This window comes from Poromitra crassiceps, assembly GCF_964638095.1.
Source record: "Poromitra crassiceps genome assembly, chromosome: 9".
NCBI lineage: Eukaryota > Metazoa > Chordata > Actinopteri > Beryciformes > Melamphaidae > Poromitra > Poromitra crassiceps.
Window position 1 is genome coordinate 28349948 of NC_139630.1, and position 18778 is coordinate 28368725.

At 47.4% G+C, this 18778-nt stretch overlaps 1 protein-coding gene across 1 annotated transcript; it reads right to left on the reverse strand.

The window, feature by feature from the left end:
• Window positions 1-8908: 8908 nt before the first annotated feature.
• On the reverse strand, window positions 8909-14419 carry LOC310783000 (microtubule cross-linking factor 3-like; the record flags this gene model as incomplete). Its single annotated transcript, XM_083643773.1, has 8 exons — window positions 14198-14419; window positions 13114-13338; window positions 12415-12573; window positions 11959-12021; window positions 11501-11770; window positions 10402-10749; window positions 9173-9862; window positions 8909-9019 (listed from the first exon to the last, which is right to left on the reverse strand). Exons 1-8 carry the CDS (start codon window positions 14354-14356, stop codon window positions 8909-8911), a joined length of 2025 nt encoding a protein of 674 aa, XP_083499899.1. The 5' UTR covers window positions 14357-14419.
• Window positions 14420-18778: the final 4359 nt, after the last annotated feature.

Sequence of the window (18778 nt, forward strand, 5' to 3'; positions counted from 1 at the left end):
ATAGACAGTTCGCATGTTGCTGCAGTCAAACACACTATAGACAGTTAGCATGTTGCTGCCGGGAGCACAGGTGCAACTTTTAACTGCTCCTACTGGTGGCCACGTTGAATTTGATTCAAAATGGTAACCACGAGGATTAGATTAAACACAGGAACATGCACCCTCAAATTGGATAGGAAAGGGGGGGGGGGGGAGGAGGAGGAGGAGGAGGAGGAGGGGGCATGCTAAATCTCATTATACATAACCACCTGAAATTCAATAGAAAAAAGAGAAAAGCGGAGAAGTCAATTAAATAATGAAGGGGACGGAAACAGAGGAAAACGTCGATGTGGTAGTAAGAAGGTTTTGGCACAGGAGAAGCATAAAGCCACGGCAACACTGGAGAACGTTGTTGATGTTTTTTTTCTCTCTTGAACACACGGCATTAAGATTAAAGTGAAACATTTCTTACAAAATCTCTTCAAGCACTTCGTTTTTTAAAAGAACGGTCCTCGCTATTTGGTGAGGGTGAACTGAGGACCACAGGAGGGCTTTCCCGGGGGGGGGGGGGGTGAGGCGCCGTAAGATGAAGGGAGCAGGCATCGGTGGAAAGGCAAAGGTGTCACATGATCACAGTCTCCGTAACGAGAGAGCGCTGCTTGAGGGCGGGACTCGTGGTCGGTGCCATGGGGCTGGGAGGGCGCGTGAGGGGACTCGGCGGGCGGCACAGGGGCCCTGACGGGGCGGTGATCCTGGCAGTAGGGGTGCGGCTCGCCCACCTGGAAGGAGGCCGCTGGTTGGCCGGCCGGGCGGGACGCGAGAAACTCCCGTTCGACGTCTCTGGGGACAACTCGGCCGGGTTCACCTGGAGGGAGATGTTCAGACTGAGTGACGTGTGGCAATGTATGCATGCGTTTGATGGGTTTCTTTTTATAGATGTTTCTTCTAAAGTTCATTCAAGTGTAAAATACATTCGTGTGGGCGTGGGTGTAACTGACCTGCTGCTGTGGATCCTGTCTGTAAGGCGTGTGTGCAGCTCTGGGGCTGGAGCTGTACTCGTGTTGGATCTGCAGCGTGTCCAGCAGCTCAATAAGTCCTTCATCCCTCCCTCGGCCACAACTTGGCAACTCTGAGTGACCTGGCAACCCACCCCGCTGGATCCTCTGAGCTCCAGAGGGACCACTTAAGACCCTGTGGTCCATTCTCGGCTCCACAAGCTGGGGTGCAGTCCTCCTGGTCCTCTCCCCCTGACCCAGGCCCGTGTCTCTGTCCGCCCCACTGTTGGCCCTGGGTCTGAGCTTGGGGCTCCCCGCCACATGGGCCCTCCTCTGGGCCTGCTGGGGAGGACTAGGGTGGGACGCTTTAGAGCTGCCGTGGCCTCCTCGCTGATCCGTGTGGCTCTGCCTTCTCGAGTCCGATACTAACCCCCGTTCTTGGCCGGGCTCCATCTCTGCTGTCAGCACGTCGGAATCTGCCTGGCATTTCTGGGTAGGCACACGCACGGGCGCCCTGCCGGCGGCGGCCGCGCTGGCTCCGAGGGCCCTGCGTTGACAGCCGGGGGCGGGGCACTTGGGCTCCGGGACCGCTCCCTGATGATGGGTCACCACCCCCGTTTCGGTGAGCATCTTTCCTTCGTTTTCCTGGAGCATGGCTCCAAACTTCCTGAGGACAGAGGGGCTGCCGGACTTCCTGTCTACCAGGACGCCCGGGCTAAAGGTCTTCCTGTCCAGAGCGGGAGAGTCAGGGGCCACAGGGTGGAGCTGGGGGCCCGAGCGATGCGGCGCAGCGGGGGCATCTCTCTGTCTGAGAGGGGGCTTGGCACCTGTGTTTTCTTTGTTGGGGGAGCCCTCTTTGCAGGGGGCGCTCTTCATGTGTGACGACACTCGGTTCTTCCTGTTCTCAGATTCCTCAAAACTGCCTAAATAATGCTCTTGACCAAACCTGGTGGAAGATTGATAATAAAACAAAAGAGAAACAAACAAAAATAAGCTTGACAGGTATTTCACTTGTGCTGTATCATCATATCGTGGCGTATCATATCAGATCAGATCAGATCAGATCAGATCATTACATAATAAAATACAGGATGTGGCCCCAGTAAGTCACTTACCTTTCATTTCCAGATCTTCTTTTGATCTCCTGGCATTCAGGAAGATCCTGGCTCACCTTGATTGTGTCGTTGAAGTGCTAAGGGACATGGGGGGGAGAGAATATTTAAGAAAAATGTCCCAAGTCAATCTGAACCTATACATATATTTAAAAGTTGGGGTGTACTTTCACTGGATCACAGACAAGGTCCCCTTTACTGCACCGTTACCAAAAATCAACTGAACCTTGATCAACACTCAACACCGGCCCTGTCTTAAGAGCCAAAAGTATTCTGGTCTGCTTCAAAGTTGGCAAAGACACATGGCCGTCCACGTGGACCGGGGAACACAGAGTAACACAGCAGGTGAAAGTATCTGAAAGTAGCTGCTATCTGGTAACCCGTCTGTAAGCAGACATGAAGGAACCAGCTCAGTGTAATCAATATGTTGGTGACTCAATCCAGCCTTGACTCATCTCACATACACCTATCTGCTTTCCTTAGATCGGCAAATGCCGACAGTATGAGGCAAATTTCAAGAATCGCCCTGTTACTTACCACATGGCGAGCTCCGTTGTTCTTTCGGCTCATTTCTGTCCCCTGTCCCAAATAATCCTGCAATAAGTCTCCGATCTTGGACACTCCGTCGGCGTGGCAATAACCGTAGCCGCTCTGATGACTGGCAGGGTAGCCGTAGCCATTGGAGCTATAGTCACAGCCGCTACTATGGTGATTTGGCACAGTCACAGCTCCGGGGTGGTCCTTACTGTGATGGTCAGGCCCGTCGAAAAAGCCATTGCCATTGTGCCCCAGGCCAAACTCCATCGCGTCGCCATTTTTCTGGTTGTCAGTGATATCGCTTCCTCCTCTGCGGGCCTGAACTTCATTGTACAGCTGAAATAGGAGAAGAGAAGAATGAAACATCAACAAACAATACTGAAAAACATAATGACAGTATGCTTCCATGTCAGATACTTTGGTTATTCTTCAGATATTTTGGGCCTTATTGCTACTCAACTACGTTGACACAGTTAACACCGTTCGGTATGCACTATGTGTGTATAATAGTCAACAACACAGACTGTTTACACAACAAACAAGTCTTATAATTATCACAGAATTGTTGCACAACCCAACTATATTTATGATAAGCACATGTAATTTCACTTTGCACGAGCATCTCTTTCCAATCCTATAACAGCCTTTAATGCTTTCATTGGTATCCAATTACACACTGTGTGTGTGTACTATATGTGTGTGTGTGTGTGTGTGTGTGTGTGTGTGTGTGTTCAGCATGTCTGTCAGCACATCAGACTTTAATTAGCTTGTTAACATTTGTCTGTATCATTGCTCCAGCAGGAGACAGTGAGTGTGCTGCCAACAGCTTATTATGGAACACAGGCACGCACACACACACGTGCACACACACACACACACACGCACGCACGCACGCACGCAAGCACGCACGCACACACACACACACACACACACACACACACACACACACACACACACACGCACGCACGCACGCACGCGCACGCACGCACGCACGCACACACACACGCACGCACACACACACACACGTGCGTACACACACAAAATATACCACCAATTATCACACTCTCTAGGGCCCTAGCTAGAGTCTAGGGACTAGGAAGGGTCACGATTAACCTGGAAACAAAACCATTACATGTCCACACACTCCAGTATCACATTTCGTAGACAAAACATTGTAACAATTGAGTCAATTGCAACCATATTTGAATCACCGCTCATCCTATTTAAACCTGTTTGACATGAAGCTGAGTGATTGAATGGAGCGTATAACTCGTTTGGCCTACGGTTGTGGTGTTTGTGGTGATATTTTGGCCAAAAGACCAGAGTTTCGTCCCCTCCCGTGAAAAGGCCATCTTATTTTTTTCTAAATAGCATTTCTACTTCATTGGCTAGTATTTACAGTTGTGACAATTGTTTATCAGATTCAAACATTTCAAACCCATTTTCATCCAGTAGGAGTAAAATGCCTCTTTAGTCTTCTTTACTAGTCCTAACTGCAGATCCAGCAACTGTAGCAGCAAAGATGAGCTTGATGTTAAGATGCTCAGACCTATTAGCTCTGTCTCCAATCTCCATTGGTTTGATTTGTTCCATTGTCACACGAGCGCTCACCTCCTCTATTTTCCTCTGCATGTCCTGCAGCTGCTCCTCCCACTCCTGCATCTCGGAGTCAAAGCTGTCCACCAGCTCCGGCCTCTCTTGCCCCCAGCCGCGGCCATCTTGCCCCCAGCCGCGGCCGCTGTGCTCCAGGCTGCGCTGCAAATCAATGGCTGCCATGACGCAGGCCTCTCAATCACCACAGGCTTCCGAAACGGCAATTTCTCCTTCCTGCTGTGTTGCTTTCCTGTCAGAGGTCACTTCAGGGTCGCCGGTGAGGGGAAGGAAGGATCGATGGACTGGAAACACTATAAAGACAAATATATGGGAGAGGAGAGAGAGAAGGGAGGTTGTTATGGTTAGAAAAGTTTGCAAAGTACAAAAAAACAAATCCTGGATTCAGCTTCTGGCTCCCCCAATGCTCATATAATAATGGATTGTGTGGAGCAATAACTGTTGACTAAGATTTAGTCTTAACGCCTTCCACGCTTGTTTACTGAGTTTTCTATAAACAACTGTCAAATATATGAAGTAGGTCAGATAATTTTAGTCTTCCTCTTCAACATTCTTTTCCAAAATTCACGGCATGTAGGCTACAGTAAGTCTACCTATAGGGGCACATGTGGACAAGAGTGTTGCATGCCAGCATCAGTGTTTAGTCTCTTGGTCACTCTGACCTCCAGCCTGCTCCTTCACACCTCGCCCTGCCTGTGTTTTGCAATGGAACATGTGAAGAGAAAATGTCAAGCGCGCACAGGGATGGCCTAACGTTACTTTGGAACTTGACCCATTCCCCACAGGGCCATCAGTTCAGTAGCTATGCGGTATGGCAAAGGCCTTGCATCCATTTGCCACCAAAACGTCAAAATCCGGACTGATGACAGATAACTGACAAGATATTGATCGATGTGATTAATTATTATATATTTTTCAGTTATTATGTTGGATCACATTGCTCCTGGATTTAGCTCTTTTTTTTTTTAAAGATGTGGCCCGTTGAGCCACACAAACCTGCACAAATGCAGGTTTAGTTAAAAAGGCCTCTTTTATGTCATGTTTCTCAGAAGCGTTCACAAGGGCATTTCTGCGTCACCTTTCTCTGCGCGCTGTGGCGCAACAACCTCCATCAAACATCTAAATTGTAATAGGATGGCGAAGTCCTGTGTCACATTATAGGCACGTTGCACTAATAAATAGCCTACTGGCGTAGCCTAAATCGTATCCAGTAGTCTAAATCCAGAGTTGTTGTTGTTGCCATTAACGAATATGATAAGCATCCCAGTCGAAAGTACCCGAACCTACCAGCCGCTTCCCTCCCACCAATGATGTAAGAGCGAGAGATATTTATAAACATGTAACTATGCATCGTAAACTAATAGTTGTCCCTGTGCTTTTGGCTGAGGACAGAGAGAGAGAGAGCGAGAGATATGCGTGCGTCTGTGTGCGCGCATGTGTCAGGGAGAGACTTGGGTGATAGATAGAACACACGGCACGCTGAATATTAATGGCTAGCCTATATAAGCCGATATTTAAATGAACCATAATAACATAAAAGACAACAGAACAGCGTTGGAGTGGACTCACCAACGTTTTGCAACTAAGAATTTTGAAAAAAAAAAAAAAAGTAAAATATTCACACAACAGCAACTCTGTAACTATATTGGTTGGTGCACAAAAAGTGAATCGATTTCGGAAATTCCCATATGGTCGCAGGTGCAGCTATTGCGAATTGGCCCCTGCTTTTTTTTATTTGGCTACTCCACCATGGCCTACTATCACACTTTAACGTTTCATTTAGTGTTGCATCGTTGCATCATTGTAGCCTACTGCTGCTGACGCTGTATACCTGTAGCTCTAGCCCAATAGATTTCAAGAAATGGACAATACAAATCTGCCTTCCTTCCTTTTTTCATTAATTAGCCTACACAGTGTAACTTCTCGTGCCATTTTACGCGCTAATTGACGCTTACCGTCCTCAGAAACGGAGTTCTCTCTGACTTCCAGTATAAATCCTTCGGCCTGGTCTAGTCCTGCGCTGTGCGCTGTGCGCTCTCTCCCCTGCAGCAGAGATAGTATTCAGTCTCCTGGTCGTCGCCGGTGCTTCCCCTCGCTTTTCCTCCACTGTGTTACGTAAAGCTGCTGCTGCTGCGGTTGGATTTAAAGGGCTCCCTCCCCCCCTATCACGCCTCGGTGTCGAGGTAAAGTCCGGAGCAGGGGTAAACAACTCCCGTTCCAGCCGCGGTACCCGGGCTTTATAGTGCGCCCCACTGTTTACGTGCGTCGTGGGCTCGCCGTTGGAGCCCGGATCAAATGTCATAAATGTCAAATTTATTCCAGCATTTGAAGTCCCGATGGGACAACTGTCGTCACCAGCAGCATCCTGGCTATAATTACAGGAGCACGGAGAGAGGGAAAGTGTTTGCATAGCTATTTCAGCTGCTTGCAATCTCTTTAGCCAATAGGATTCTCTGTTGCTACTCCGCTTTTAGGATGCTCGGGCAGATTTTGTCCTGTGACCAACCCCGGTGACAATTCATTTTTCCAAAGGATGCCAAACGGGTGTCTATGTGACGGTGACACCATGCGTAATAATGTCACACTCAATACATATCTCTATTTAAGAGTGTTTCATGACTTTCAATGTCATTTGTGGTGAGTGAGCTTGCCATGATGGCCCCCAGGTTTGTTGAAGGTTTTGCTATTAGGCTAAGTCATTATAGACAACATGGGGCAAACATTAAAACCTACTAGTGACACATTTATCAAAGAGTGTTGCAAAGGAGGCACATCAGATGTGTGCTGGAAATTGAGCAAAGGAACCAAATGTGTGAAATCTCAGACTTAACCTACCGTAACCTGAACCTGCGGAAAACAGATGACTGTGTTCTTGACGCATCTCTGCACTGACTGCAGTGAGGGATGAGTGTCTGCAAGACAGTTGCCACTGTTCATCTACCACACACCATCAATTACTAATGCCTGCATCTAATCAGGGGCACTGTGAGGAATTTGGGGGCCCCCGGACAAGATCTGACATTTGGCACTTGAGATGATCGTCAGGGCCCCTTCCAGCTTCAAACCCTGGATCATCACCACCACCATTCCTCCACCTGTTGTGTTCCCTTATAATGACAAATACAGTCTATCAGCTGATGAGAGGGGGGGGGGGGGGGGTTTCTTACCGTACGTTGTTGCAACAAAAGCAGCACAGTAAACAGATGTGTAGTTCTGAAAAATAAATAAGAAATGACTGCTGTCATAACCCTTTATAAAAGACAATATATTAGTAGCAAGGTTAAAGCAGGTCCTGAAGCAGCGCTCTGAATAATCCTCTAGTTTCCTTCCCTTGAGCACAGCACTGATATAAGCAATGCTGCTACATTTAAAGCCTATTCACCTCATGCAGAAGATACAGTCTGGCTTGAGAGACTAACAGGAAGGGTAAACACAATTGGAAGTTCTGATTGTGTTTACACTTCCTGTGACTCATAAGCCTAGTCTGACTCATATGTGAGTCAAACTAGGTTTGACCAGGTTGAGTCAGACTAGTCTGAGCAGGTCAAACAGCCGGCGTTTTGAACAGGAAGTCGTGACACAATGGGTCAAGTGGGCGGAGCTACATAAGGTGAATATGACCTCTATGATAAAAATCTATAGTTGGTTATTAAGGAAGGGCTGTGCAATTTACGTAGGCAGCGTCTCAAATCACATAGCACAACGGGGTGAGAGAGAGCAAGAGACAGAGAGAGAGAGAGAGAGAGAGAGACAGAGAGAGAGAGAGGGAGAGAGACAGAGATGGAGTGAGCAAGCAAGCAGGAACGCCACAAACTAGCTGTTTATTCGGCATAGTTACAGCAAACGGGAGATGTTGGATGAATAAAATAACATTTCAGCAAGTAGAGAAAGTCTTCATAATTCAATGACTCCAAAATTAGTAATCAGCACCATGGACAGCGCATGTAAAAATGCAGATTAACCTGCAAATACACACACAGACCCCTCCCCTCCCTACCAATTAGCATGAATTGTCAGCCCTAACCTGGACCTACCCGACAGGATTTCTAGGGCCCGGGCTCGGGCTGAACCTGAGAACTCTAACCTGCATACACAAAGAAGAATGGAAGTCATCGAAATGATGGTCCAAAAAGGACAAAATATGCACCTCTTGATTTTTTTTTAAGTTCTGTTGATGTCTAACTCAATGTATCAAACACTGATATGAATGTGGCCCAACATCAGAAATGAAAAGATCAGATTCCATCACATCAGAGTTTGTGTTTTGTTTTTGTTTACACTGCACTAAAAACATCAGATGTGGGTCACATGGGAGAGAACATTTTGAATTAAGATATATACCGCTGCAGTGTGAACACAGTAAGTACCGGTTTCTATTTGGCCCGCAGAGAGCGGGTTCTAACCTGTTTCGGAAGCTCATAGAGAGAGGGCACGGTGGCCATGTAAGTTAACTCACCTTCACAAAGGGTTGATAGGGAGAGCAATGTGTTGTAGGTGATGTAGACTCCAGTGTTGAACATAGCCATACTTCCTTCCTTGAAAGCAACTGTGGCATGGGAGGGGTGGGGCTTTTTCCTGTGTTTTCAGTAACCGTGGCAACGAATGATGTGGGAGGGGGGAAAAATCAACAGAGCAAAACAAACAAGGGATGATGCTAATTAAGGGAGGTGTACATCACAGAACAAAGAAGAGGGTAAAGAGAAAGACTAGTTTAAAGATGGTGGCGTAGGAAAGGGATGAGAATAACACAAGTATGAGGATGAGCAAAATGATGGGCTGGAACATCTGGAGGGAGGAATGACAAACCATAACAGATGGCAAACAAGAGGGTGGATTAAGTGAGGACAAGAGAAACATAATTAGCATTGACCTGTTCCATTTCACATTTCACGTCTTCCATCATGTGACATTATGCTCCTACAGTGTTGTGAGTCTCACCGACAGCGGCTCGTCTGTGTCCCTGTCCTCCAGCTTGGGCACCTCCAGTTTGTCTATGAACGCCTGCAGTTCTTTCCGGAAGGCCTTCAACTGGGCGTTAATGCGATACAGCAGCTCGTGTTCCCTCACCCTGCCCCCCTCCTCCTCTCCACCCTCCTCCCCGGCGCGCCCAAACATCAGGTCGCCGTTGGAGACGAAGATCCGCGCCTCGGAGATGATGGTGGCCGTGTCGGCGATGAGCCGGTCGACGGTCCGCACGAGCCTCTCCGCCTCTATGCGGATGTCGATCATCTGCTGCCGGTCGCGCAGGCTGCACCGCCCGCCGGGCAGGAAGCGGGCCATGGCGGAGCAGGCGGAGGAGGAGGAGGCGGCGCCCTCGGGCCCCCCCGCGGGGCTGTAGAGGGCGCGCGTCGGCGTCAGGCAGCGTCCGCCCCCGTTGTTGTTCCTGACCTCGTCCGAGTCGCTCTCCCCGCCCACGGGGCCCTCGCGCTTGCGGTGGGGCGGCAGCAGGCGAGAGGAGGCGGACTCGTCGTCGCTTCCGCGCCGGCCGCTCGCCACGCCGCCGCCGCCGCCGGCGTCGCTCTCCGCGTCGCTGTCCCGCGGGCTGGGCCTCAGGGAGAGGTGGGAGGCCAGGTCGTACCGCTGCATGTTGGAGAGCAGCACGCGGTTCTCATACTGAAGCTGCATTACCTAAAGGGAGAGAGAGAGAGAGAGGCGGGGCTGAGTGGGAAATAGAACAGTTTCTATCCTTCCTCGGTACTTGATCAAAATATGCAGGATAGGACATACTAGCAATACAAAGGTCAACGATTTATCGTAAGAGACAAAAGAAAGGTAGGACAGAAAAATACAGTCAAAAGATTTAATTTGTCATTTTTGCTTCAAAAATCAAATGAAATAGGGATGCACGATATTTGTTTTTTTTGTTGCCAATATCAGATATGCCGATATTTCCCAATTCTTTTGGCTGATTTCCACCTAATTTCAGAGAACAGGTCTCTCCTGTAGTCGAATTAACACATTATTATGCCTACTCTTATCGTGATGGTCCACTGGCAGATGCAGACATAAATACGTTTTTCAAAATGCACACATTCACTGTGCAAAATAAGAAAGAAAACTATTTACATATATTTATCAGAAATGTTCGTTTTGGGCTGATGCCGATATTTCATTTGAAAGCTTTATCGGCCGACACCGATGACAGCGTCAACATAATCAATCAGTACCTTGCCGCTCAGGTCGTTAATCTGTAGCCTGGCTGTCTTCAGCTCCTCCTGCAGGCTCTCTGCCTTCGCCGCATCGATCCCTCCCCCTCCTCCGTGCCTGGCTCCCCCCTCGTAGGTGCCGGCTTTGAAGCGCATCTTGTTGAGCTCGGCGGTCACCCTCTTGCTGTGGTCCTCGGCGTCGGCCAGGTTCCTCCTCAGGAGCTCCGCCTCGTCCTCCACCAGCTGCAGCTGCTGCCGGAGCTCGGTCAGGTCGTCGCCCAGGCCTCGCCCCGAGCGGCCCGTCCCCCCCGCTCCCTCCCCCTCGCCACGGAGGTCGTCCAGCTCAGCCCTCAGGCCGCGGTTCTCAACCTGAGGTGAGAAGAGGGAGACAGGCTGGTCAGCAGTGACCACTGGCTCAAGTATAGTACGTTCAGAAGCTTGGTCAAATCTGCCACCATATTTTATATCGAGGTTTCCCCACACTCACTCACTCACTCACTCACTCACTCACTCACTCACTCACTCACTCACTCACTCACTCACTCACTCACTCACTTTTGTTTGGAAGGGAAGACATGACAATGGTCAAAATTCAGAGATCATTGAGGCGGGGCGGAGTATTTGCAGGGAGACGAACATGGATTTCTCGACGGAGAAAACATATACACAAGGTAAACACTGTCCATCTGCTTATATTACCGAGATTATAATGATACAAGTTGAAAATCTGCAAAGCCTTCCTTTAATTAATATCTAAAACAAAGTAGTTATTTCAAGGGCATCCATTCATTTTGAAAAACGTGTAAGGCCTTATTTCAGTTTTCTCAAATCCAAAAACAAGGCTTTTTAAGGACCATGGGAAACCTGAATAGTCCATAATGTGTTGACAGCCAAGCAATCTGATTCCAACAATGTGGATGGTTGCTATGGCAACTCTTGTGATAACCAGGCAGCTAGACTGTGATATTTATTTTTCCCCCCTTATAACTCTTTCAACAGAACCTTTCAGACAGTACAAATGGAAACCACTTTATAACACCCTTGAAAATGTACTGTGATTATGGGTGTTATACCTGTGTGTGTACCTCATGTAGGATTGTACTCTAAGTAGTACTCTTACCTCTAACTCCACAATCTTCCTTCCCAGGATGTTGGCCTCCTCCTCCACCAGACGCAGGCGTAGCTTCAGCTCCGACTCGCGGGTGGTGGGCGGCCCGCCAGCCTCGCCTTTGGGATGGGGGCTGTCCAGGTCGCCGTAGAAGGAGTGGTACTTCTGCAGCTCTTGCTCGAGGCGGTCCTTCTCTTTGTCAATCTTGGCTGTCTTCTTCCTCATCAGGACCGCTTCCTCTTTGATGAAGGCTAGCTGGCACTTAAGGTCATCGTTGTCGTCCTAGAATGATAGAGGAGATACAGATTGTATTTGCGGGGAAATACTAATGTGCATCTGAGTAGAAAGTGGTCAAACTAAATGAATTGAATCCCGAACTCCGGAACAGTGAACTTCTGTGGGTGGGCGATCTCTGTTCTAAGACGCATATAAGGAAGGGATTCGGTTTTTTGTGCGTGTTACCATCTCACCTCAGTAGGAGTCTGCGCTGCTTTCTTGTCTGTCTTCGGGATGTCCTTGCTTCCTCTTCTCTTTTGAGACTATTGTAAGGAAATGAATTGAGTGATTATTATTGGATGTTGTCATTTTTATTGCATTTTTAAGAGTCGAGATTCAAGGTTCACTTTAATAGCCACAGTAAGTACAAAAGAGGAGTTTGACTTGGTGCAAGTATGCAGCGCAGCGGTCACATAGTAGAAGACAAGCAGTACAGAAAAACAATCACAAATTATAAAGTGCAAAATATAAAGTCCTTTAAAATGACATCATGTATGATGATATATGATGGATATTTATGAATGTGTGTGTGAGTGTGTGAGAGAGAGAGAAAGAGAGAGAGGGAGAGAGAGAGAGAGAGAGAGAGAGAGACAGAGAGAGTGAGAGAGAGAGAGAGTGTCCCTGTGCATGTGTTATGTGTCTCTCCTTACCTCTTTGGTTTTCTCTAGTTCATTCTGCAGGGCTTGTTTTGTCACCTCCACCTGGATGAGTTTCTGTCTCAGTTTCTCATTCTCGTCCTCGGTCTTTGTGCGCTTCTCTTCTACGTTCTCCAGCTCATGGTGCAGCCTCACAGATACATCCTTGGCTACCTGCATTGGTTCATCATTTCACATGATTCCATTGAGAAAATGCACTCATAAAAACATCACTAAGTTAATCATTAAGTTTCTTTGATGATGCAACTTTAGTCACTGAAAACCTTATAACTCAAATTTTGGTGATTTTGAAGTGATGATTCCTGATTTAACTTCAATTTAAGGATGAGATGTTTTTCTATAGGTTGAGAAAACACTACAATCCTTGGGTTTATTCAACCTTTTTCAAAGCCAATTAGATAAAAACGTTGACATCGGAGACAAAAGGTTTTCACCTGACAACAGCGATATCCCAACCATATCCACACACGCACGCACGCACGCACGCACGCACGCACGCACGCACGCACGCACGCACGCACACACACACACACACACACACACACACACACACACACACACACACACACACACACACACACAACAAAAACAGCTTTGGGACAGAAACATTTCACATACAGTATAGGCTACCGGTAGTCCTGCTAGCCAGACATACACACAGGCGCCCTCCCCTCCCTTCCCTCCCTTCCCCACCTTCAGGTCCTGCTCCAGGCTCCTGAGCAGATCTTCATCGATCTCTCCTGTCTGGGCGTAGCGCAGCCTCTTCCTCTCGGCCTTCCGCAGACGGTACTGCAGGATCCGACAGTTCTTATTGGCTCTCTCGAGCTCACGCCTCATGTCCTGCAGCTGGCAAGTGTCTTCTTCGTAGAACGTGTCTCGCATCTCATCCATCTCGCTCCTCATCTCTTCAATCTCACACTGGTGGGTCCACACACACACACAGCACAGATTATGAGGCAGGATCGCCACATGGTAGTCATTAAGATGCAGAACATTTTAGAATCTGGCATTTGGCTCCACAGATGGAGATAACCGACATTTTGGACACGAGCCAAGAGTCAGCTTCAGACAAGGGCACATGATGAGATCACATCTCAACAACACCAAATCTGACCAAATGATTTGTAAACTATTATTTCACTTGCCAGTGTATGTGAGCTGCTTGGATTTCATTTGACCTAGGCCGGTAAATTGCCAACATGGCACTTATAGTGAATTCAAATCCCAGTGTTTGGTTCTTTTGTGGGTCCCTTGTCTGAACAAAAAGACGATAGGCTAATTGATCCTGCCAGATCAATGTAAGTGTGATCGATAACCAATCAGATATCTATTAGCAGTGTAATTTAAGTTCAAGCCTTAGCCCTTTTGGCTTTGTCTTGGCGCAGCTCAGCTTCTGTGGACATGCAGGATGTTCGATATCAGATAAATCAATCTCTGCTTACTTCTCTCACTCAGTCAATTAATGACACTGCAATCACAGCATGCAATGTGAAGGTTTGGTACGGGCCTATTTTGCTTAGTAGGCTGTAAATGAGCCTGAGTAAAATAGCTAGATGAGTATTTTCTATAAGCCTAAAATGAAAAACAAAACTTAGCATGCAGATAGACAGCTAGGCCTATAGCCTACACAGACTGTTTTGCAGGGGCCTACAGTGAAACTGAAAATGATGGTGATACCACTTTTAAACTATGGTTTAATCTAGACATTGTATATTAATTTAGCGGTTCAAACTAGCCCTTGCCTACACAGAAAACTGATATCACAGCAGCATCACACCTTGAGATCCTCGTTTTCCTCCAGCAGCCTCTCCATCTCGTCTTGCAGGGCCTGGTCTTGCTGTGTCACGGACCCCGCCTCGGTCGCCTCTGAAGCGGGCTCGGGCTCTGCCTGATGAGCCGCCTCCCCAGCGCCGGGGCTGCCTGCCTGGGCTTGCATCCTCTTTTCGCCGCTTCTTTTCAGCCTCTTCTGCAGATGGAAGTGGATCAGTTCAGTCTGTAAGCATCCTCCGCGCCACAGACCCAAACCCAGGCCCGGTCCGCAGCCCAATAAAGCCCCGCGGCTGTTTCCTTCCTCTCCTTCTTGCTGCCTCCCCTTCTCTTTGGCCGAGGAGGATGGCGATGGCGATGGCGATGGCGAGGCTCTCGACGAGTCACCTTTCAGGCAGGGCAAGCGTAAAGAGGAGCGGCGGGGCGCTGAATCTGCGCTGCTGCCCTGCTCTTCTCCGACAGCATCCGCCCTGTTTGGTCTGACGGGAGCAGCTTCAGCACCATCCGGGTGAACAGCTGCCACGTTGCGACTCTCGGGCTCCCTCTCCCTTCCGTCAGCGACTCCCAGGCTCTCGTTTCCCCCGATAATACTTCTTCCACTCCCGCCAGCAGCAGCAGAGAGAGGAGCTCTGGGCCTGGCAGAGGGTCTCGGAGCTCGTTTTGAGGCCCCGGCGTCCTGGGCTCTGGCCGGCGAGGGAGCGCGGTGCTGCCTCCTCCCTGCGCTATTGTCTGCCGCTGATGGTGATGATGATGACGATGCTGCCGCTAGCGGTGATGGAGGATCCGCAGCGCCGCGTGCGGCAGCAGGGTCCATCATCCTCTTCTTGTTGTTGTCCATTGATATAAACTCCAGACAGCTCTATGGTTTCTAAAGAGGTTACCCGTTCAAAGTGTGCACATAGAGGGAAGTGAGGAAAAATCATTTCAGCATGTGCACATGGGCAAACTGTATTCAGTGGCCTAGATTTATTTGACATTGTCTATATGATATCGGCTGTATTTGAATTACAAACAATATCCTGATTGTAGGCTAATCACCTGCATACGGAACAGGATTTCTACCGTCTTGATCACTAGTCACAGTAGCTACTACTGTACTAGGACTTTTTCAAAGTAGCCTATGCTATGCAGCAGTCATGAGGCCTGCTGTCTGATACGCTACACACGCGAGCCTTGCAAGCCGCTAGATGTCGCTGTTCAGATGGCCTGTCGAAGCGCTCTCATCCGGGCCCACAACTTTAGCCTACTTGGCATTTGGCCTCCTCTGTCCAGGAATAAGATGGACTGTAATGGGCCAACCGCCCATCCATCAGAAATGAAAAATAAAGAATAAAAAAACAACAACATCCAAATAAAGCCAGGAAAACGAAATTAAAGCAGCAAAATTCATATAGGCCTATACTTCAATTCTGACAATTTAAGTCAGACCAAAACTGATTTTATTTGTAGACATAGCTTTGTTATACAGTACACAGACAAAACAAATGCAGTTTTCCAAAGTCTATCCTATTCACATCATGTCTGAAGTGATGCTTACCGCAGAGAGTCACTGACACGGGGCACCACCAGGCACTGCAGGGCCGGACAGGACAGGCAGAAAAACAATGACGTGACAATGTAGCTGTATAGGCTACGTCAAACCAGGAAGCAGGGAAACACATCCTTCACAGTCTCCCTCCCTCCCCCTCTCACTCTCTCTCCCTCCCCTCTCTCTGTCTCTCTCCCTCCCCATCTCCCCCCTCTCTCTCTCTCATCAGTAGGCTACAATTCAACATTGGAATTTGAATGTGAAGAAATCAATCAATCTGTGAAATTCCACTTTTTTTATTACCTTATCACACATCCAAAATTACACGTTAGCTTAGGCTATTAGCAATTCTGAATAGCCTATCATAAACGGTTGATGCATAATATATATATATATGCTATGTGATGACTGATGAGGAATACACACTCATTTATTTGAATGATGAATAGGCTACACCTTATTTATTTATTTACATATTTACACAGAGAGAAATATAACTCCGTATCTTGGTTCTCGCTTGGTGATGTCGAGTCTATAACATGAAAACACTTACAGATATTCAGATCATGTGGCCTTCTCTTGTCACCAGCCTCGTCATTTGACCCTATGATTTGACCCCTCATCTACATGTAATACTGCTCGGCGCCACTAGAGGGTGATCTACACGCATAAACCGACTCAACGGGGCCTTGAAGGCAACCATCTGCCTATCACACAGAGCCAATAAAACGCTGACTGTTTCGACTCTGTTAGACTAGAATGAGCTCCTTAGTCATAATTGCTAATGCGATGAGTGAATGACGGGTCGTAGACTTAACCCCATGCAAACTGTCCCATATTCTCTCTCCAACAGACTACAGACTACAGTCTATGGTGCCCTGGGTGATGGGGTTAATTGATATAAGCCATATTGGATGTGTGCCACATCATGTGCCACTACTCTTATTATCGTATTAAGCATGAGAATGCTGTGTGTGTTCGCAGCATTTGACACTGTGAGAGACCAGAGGGGAAGGGAGGTGTGTGTCTACTTACAGTAAAAGGCGACTATACAACGCTATAGTCAAGTGTACTAACATATTAATTAATCTGGTCGTTACATCTGTGCCAAAGGGCACTTCCACTCATTGACCTGTGCTAAATGCCTGATAGAAAAGCCTAGGTCTCCTTCAATCCTCTTCGTCCTTGGCATAGATCCTTCCCAAGGAGGACTAACACACCTCTCCACACTCATCTCACTCCACCCCCTGTCTATCTCTTGCTCATACATCATTAGTCCTCCCTACACCCTTTCCTCCACCCTGGGTGCAAGGAGAGAGATGGTGGTGATGCTGATCCAGGATGGAGATGGAGGAGTGCAGTGGGTGGGGTGGAGGGAGTGCAAAAGTGTGTGTGTGTGTGTGTGTGTGTGTGTGTGTGTGTGTGTGTGTGTGTGTGTGTGTGTGTGTGTGTGTGTGTGTGTGAGAGAGAGAGAGAGAGAGAGCGAGCGCTGGTGAGAAGAAGGAACTATGAGGGGGAAATTACTGTTTGTATGAGAGGAAGAAATACAAAAGGCAAAACTCTAATTGAATGGATGCCATTAGTTAATCAAATATGTGTTGTGGTGAAAGAACGACGAGTGAAGGGCATGAAGAAATGGATGTATTGTGTGTGCAAAAAAGATATCAAGTTAGGAGCGTTGATGTCACTTGGGTACTTCCTGTGAAAATCCTCCTGTATATGTGGTGCCAGAAAGTACAGATGATGTGACATGTGATGTACGTTTTCTTGTCTTCTAACAGCCAGCCAATCATGAGAGCTCAAGATTTGCATGGAACTCCTATAATGCATATAGGCCTATGGAAGAACATCCACACACTATCTACACAGTATATTTTAGGCAAATGTTTCAAGTTCTCCATACAGTTTGAGAGCTACAGCAGCAAGCTGATGGCAGATTAGTGAAGGCTCCTCTTGCAGTGACCTGATTTTCCTGGCTAACTAGTGGAGTGACGTGGAAATAAGCTCTTTTGCAGCTAAAGCCAATTTGCACCCAAAGATTAGGGCAGATCTGTCTGGACAGGCCAAAGGCACAGGCCACCTCTTCCCCTCTCACACACACACTGAGCCTATAGCAGGAGCCTTCACCATCCTGGATCCAGGGATGGAAGGGATAGGGGGGATGATTATAGAGAAGGAACTGGGAAGATGGGGGTGGGGAAGGCTTCAGCTCCTTATGGCCACAGAGTAGATCTAGCTCTTGATGGGTAACATCTTGATCCCATATAGGGCACTCCATTGTTTTAGCAGTTTAGTAGCAGGACTACACACACAGACACAAGCACACACACACAATTAGGGGTGGTGGCATCCTCTTTATTTCTGTTATATCTGCAGCCAGAAGCTCCATGGGTTTCATAAAAATAAAAAATAAAGTTTTTCTTAAAAAAGCACTTTCCAGGATAAGTTTTCCCTTCAGTCCTATACGACAGTGAGACGATATTGAGCTGAACCTCCCATCTCTGACAGCAGGGTTGGGGTAAATGGTAAATTGTATGGTATATTCCAATTCAATTCCTGGAGTTGGACTGGCGCCCGACTCTAAGAACAGAATTGGAATTGAAATAACAGGAAACATAATTGAATTCTGTGAAATGCCGCTTCTAAAGAAGTGAGGTGGGTGTTGTCTTGACGAAACAGTATGGATCAAATATAAAGACAGTTCAACAAATCAAATACATTAAATCATAATATCAGATAACATCAGAAAAATAAAAAACACAGAATTTCACAGAATGTATATTCTAATTTAATTCCAATTGGGTTTCCTGTAGTTCAAGGCAATTCATTTGTGAACTGACCTCAACCCTGTGTCTGACATTTGCACCTCGGCTTGATTGCACAGCAAAAAGAAATAAATGATGAGGACCCACAAATATATATTATATATATTATAACAAAGATACCCACAAACCTGCTTAAGTACTAAACAAATCTATTGCCCCTCCCCCCCATATTTTGAAACAAGTATTTAATTCATCACAAATACAAATAAAACAATGTGGTGTTATTCCTGAACTGCAG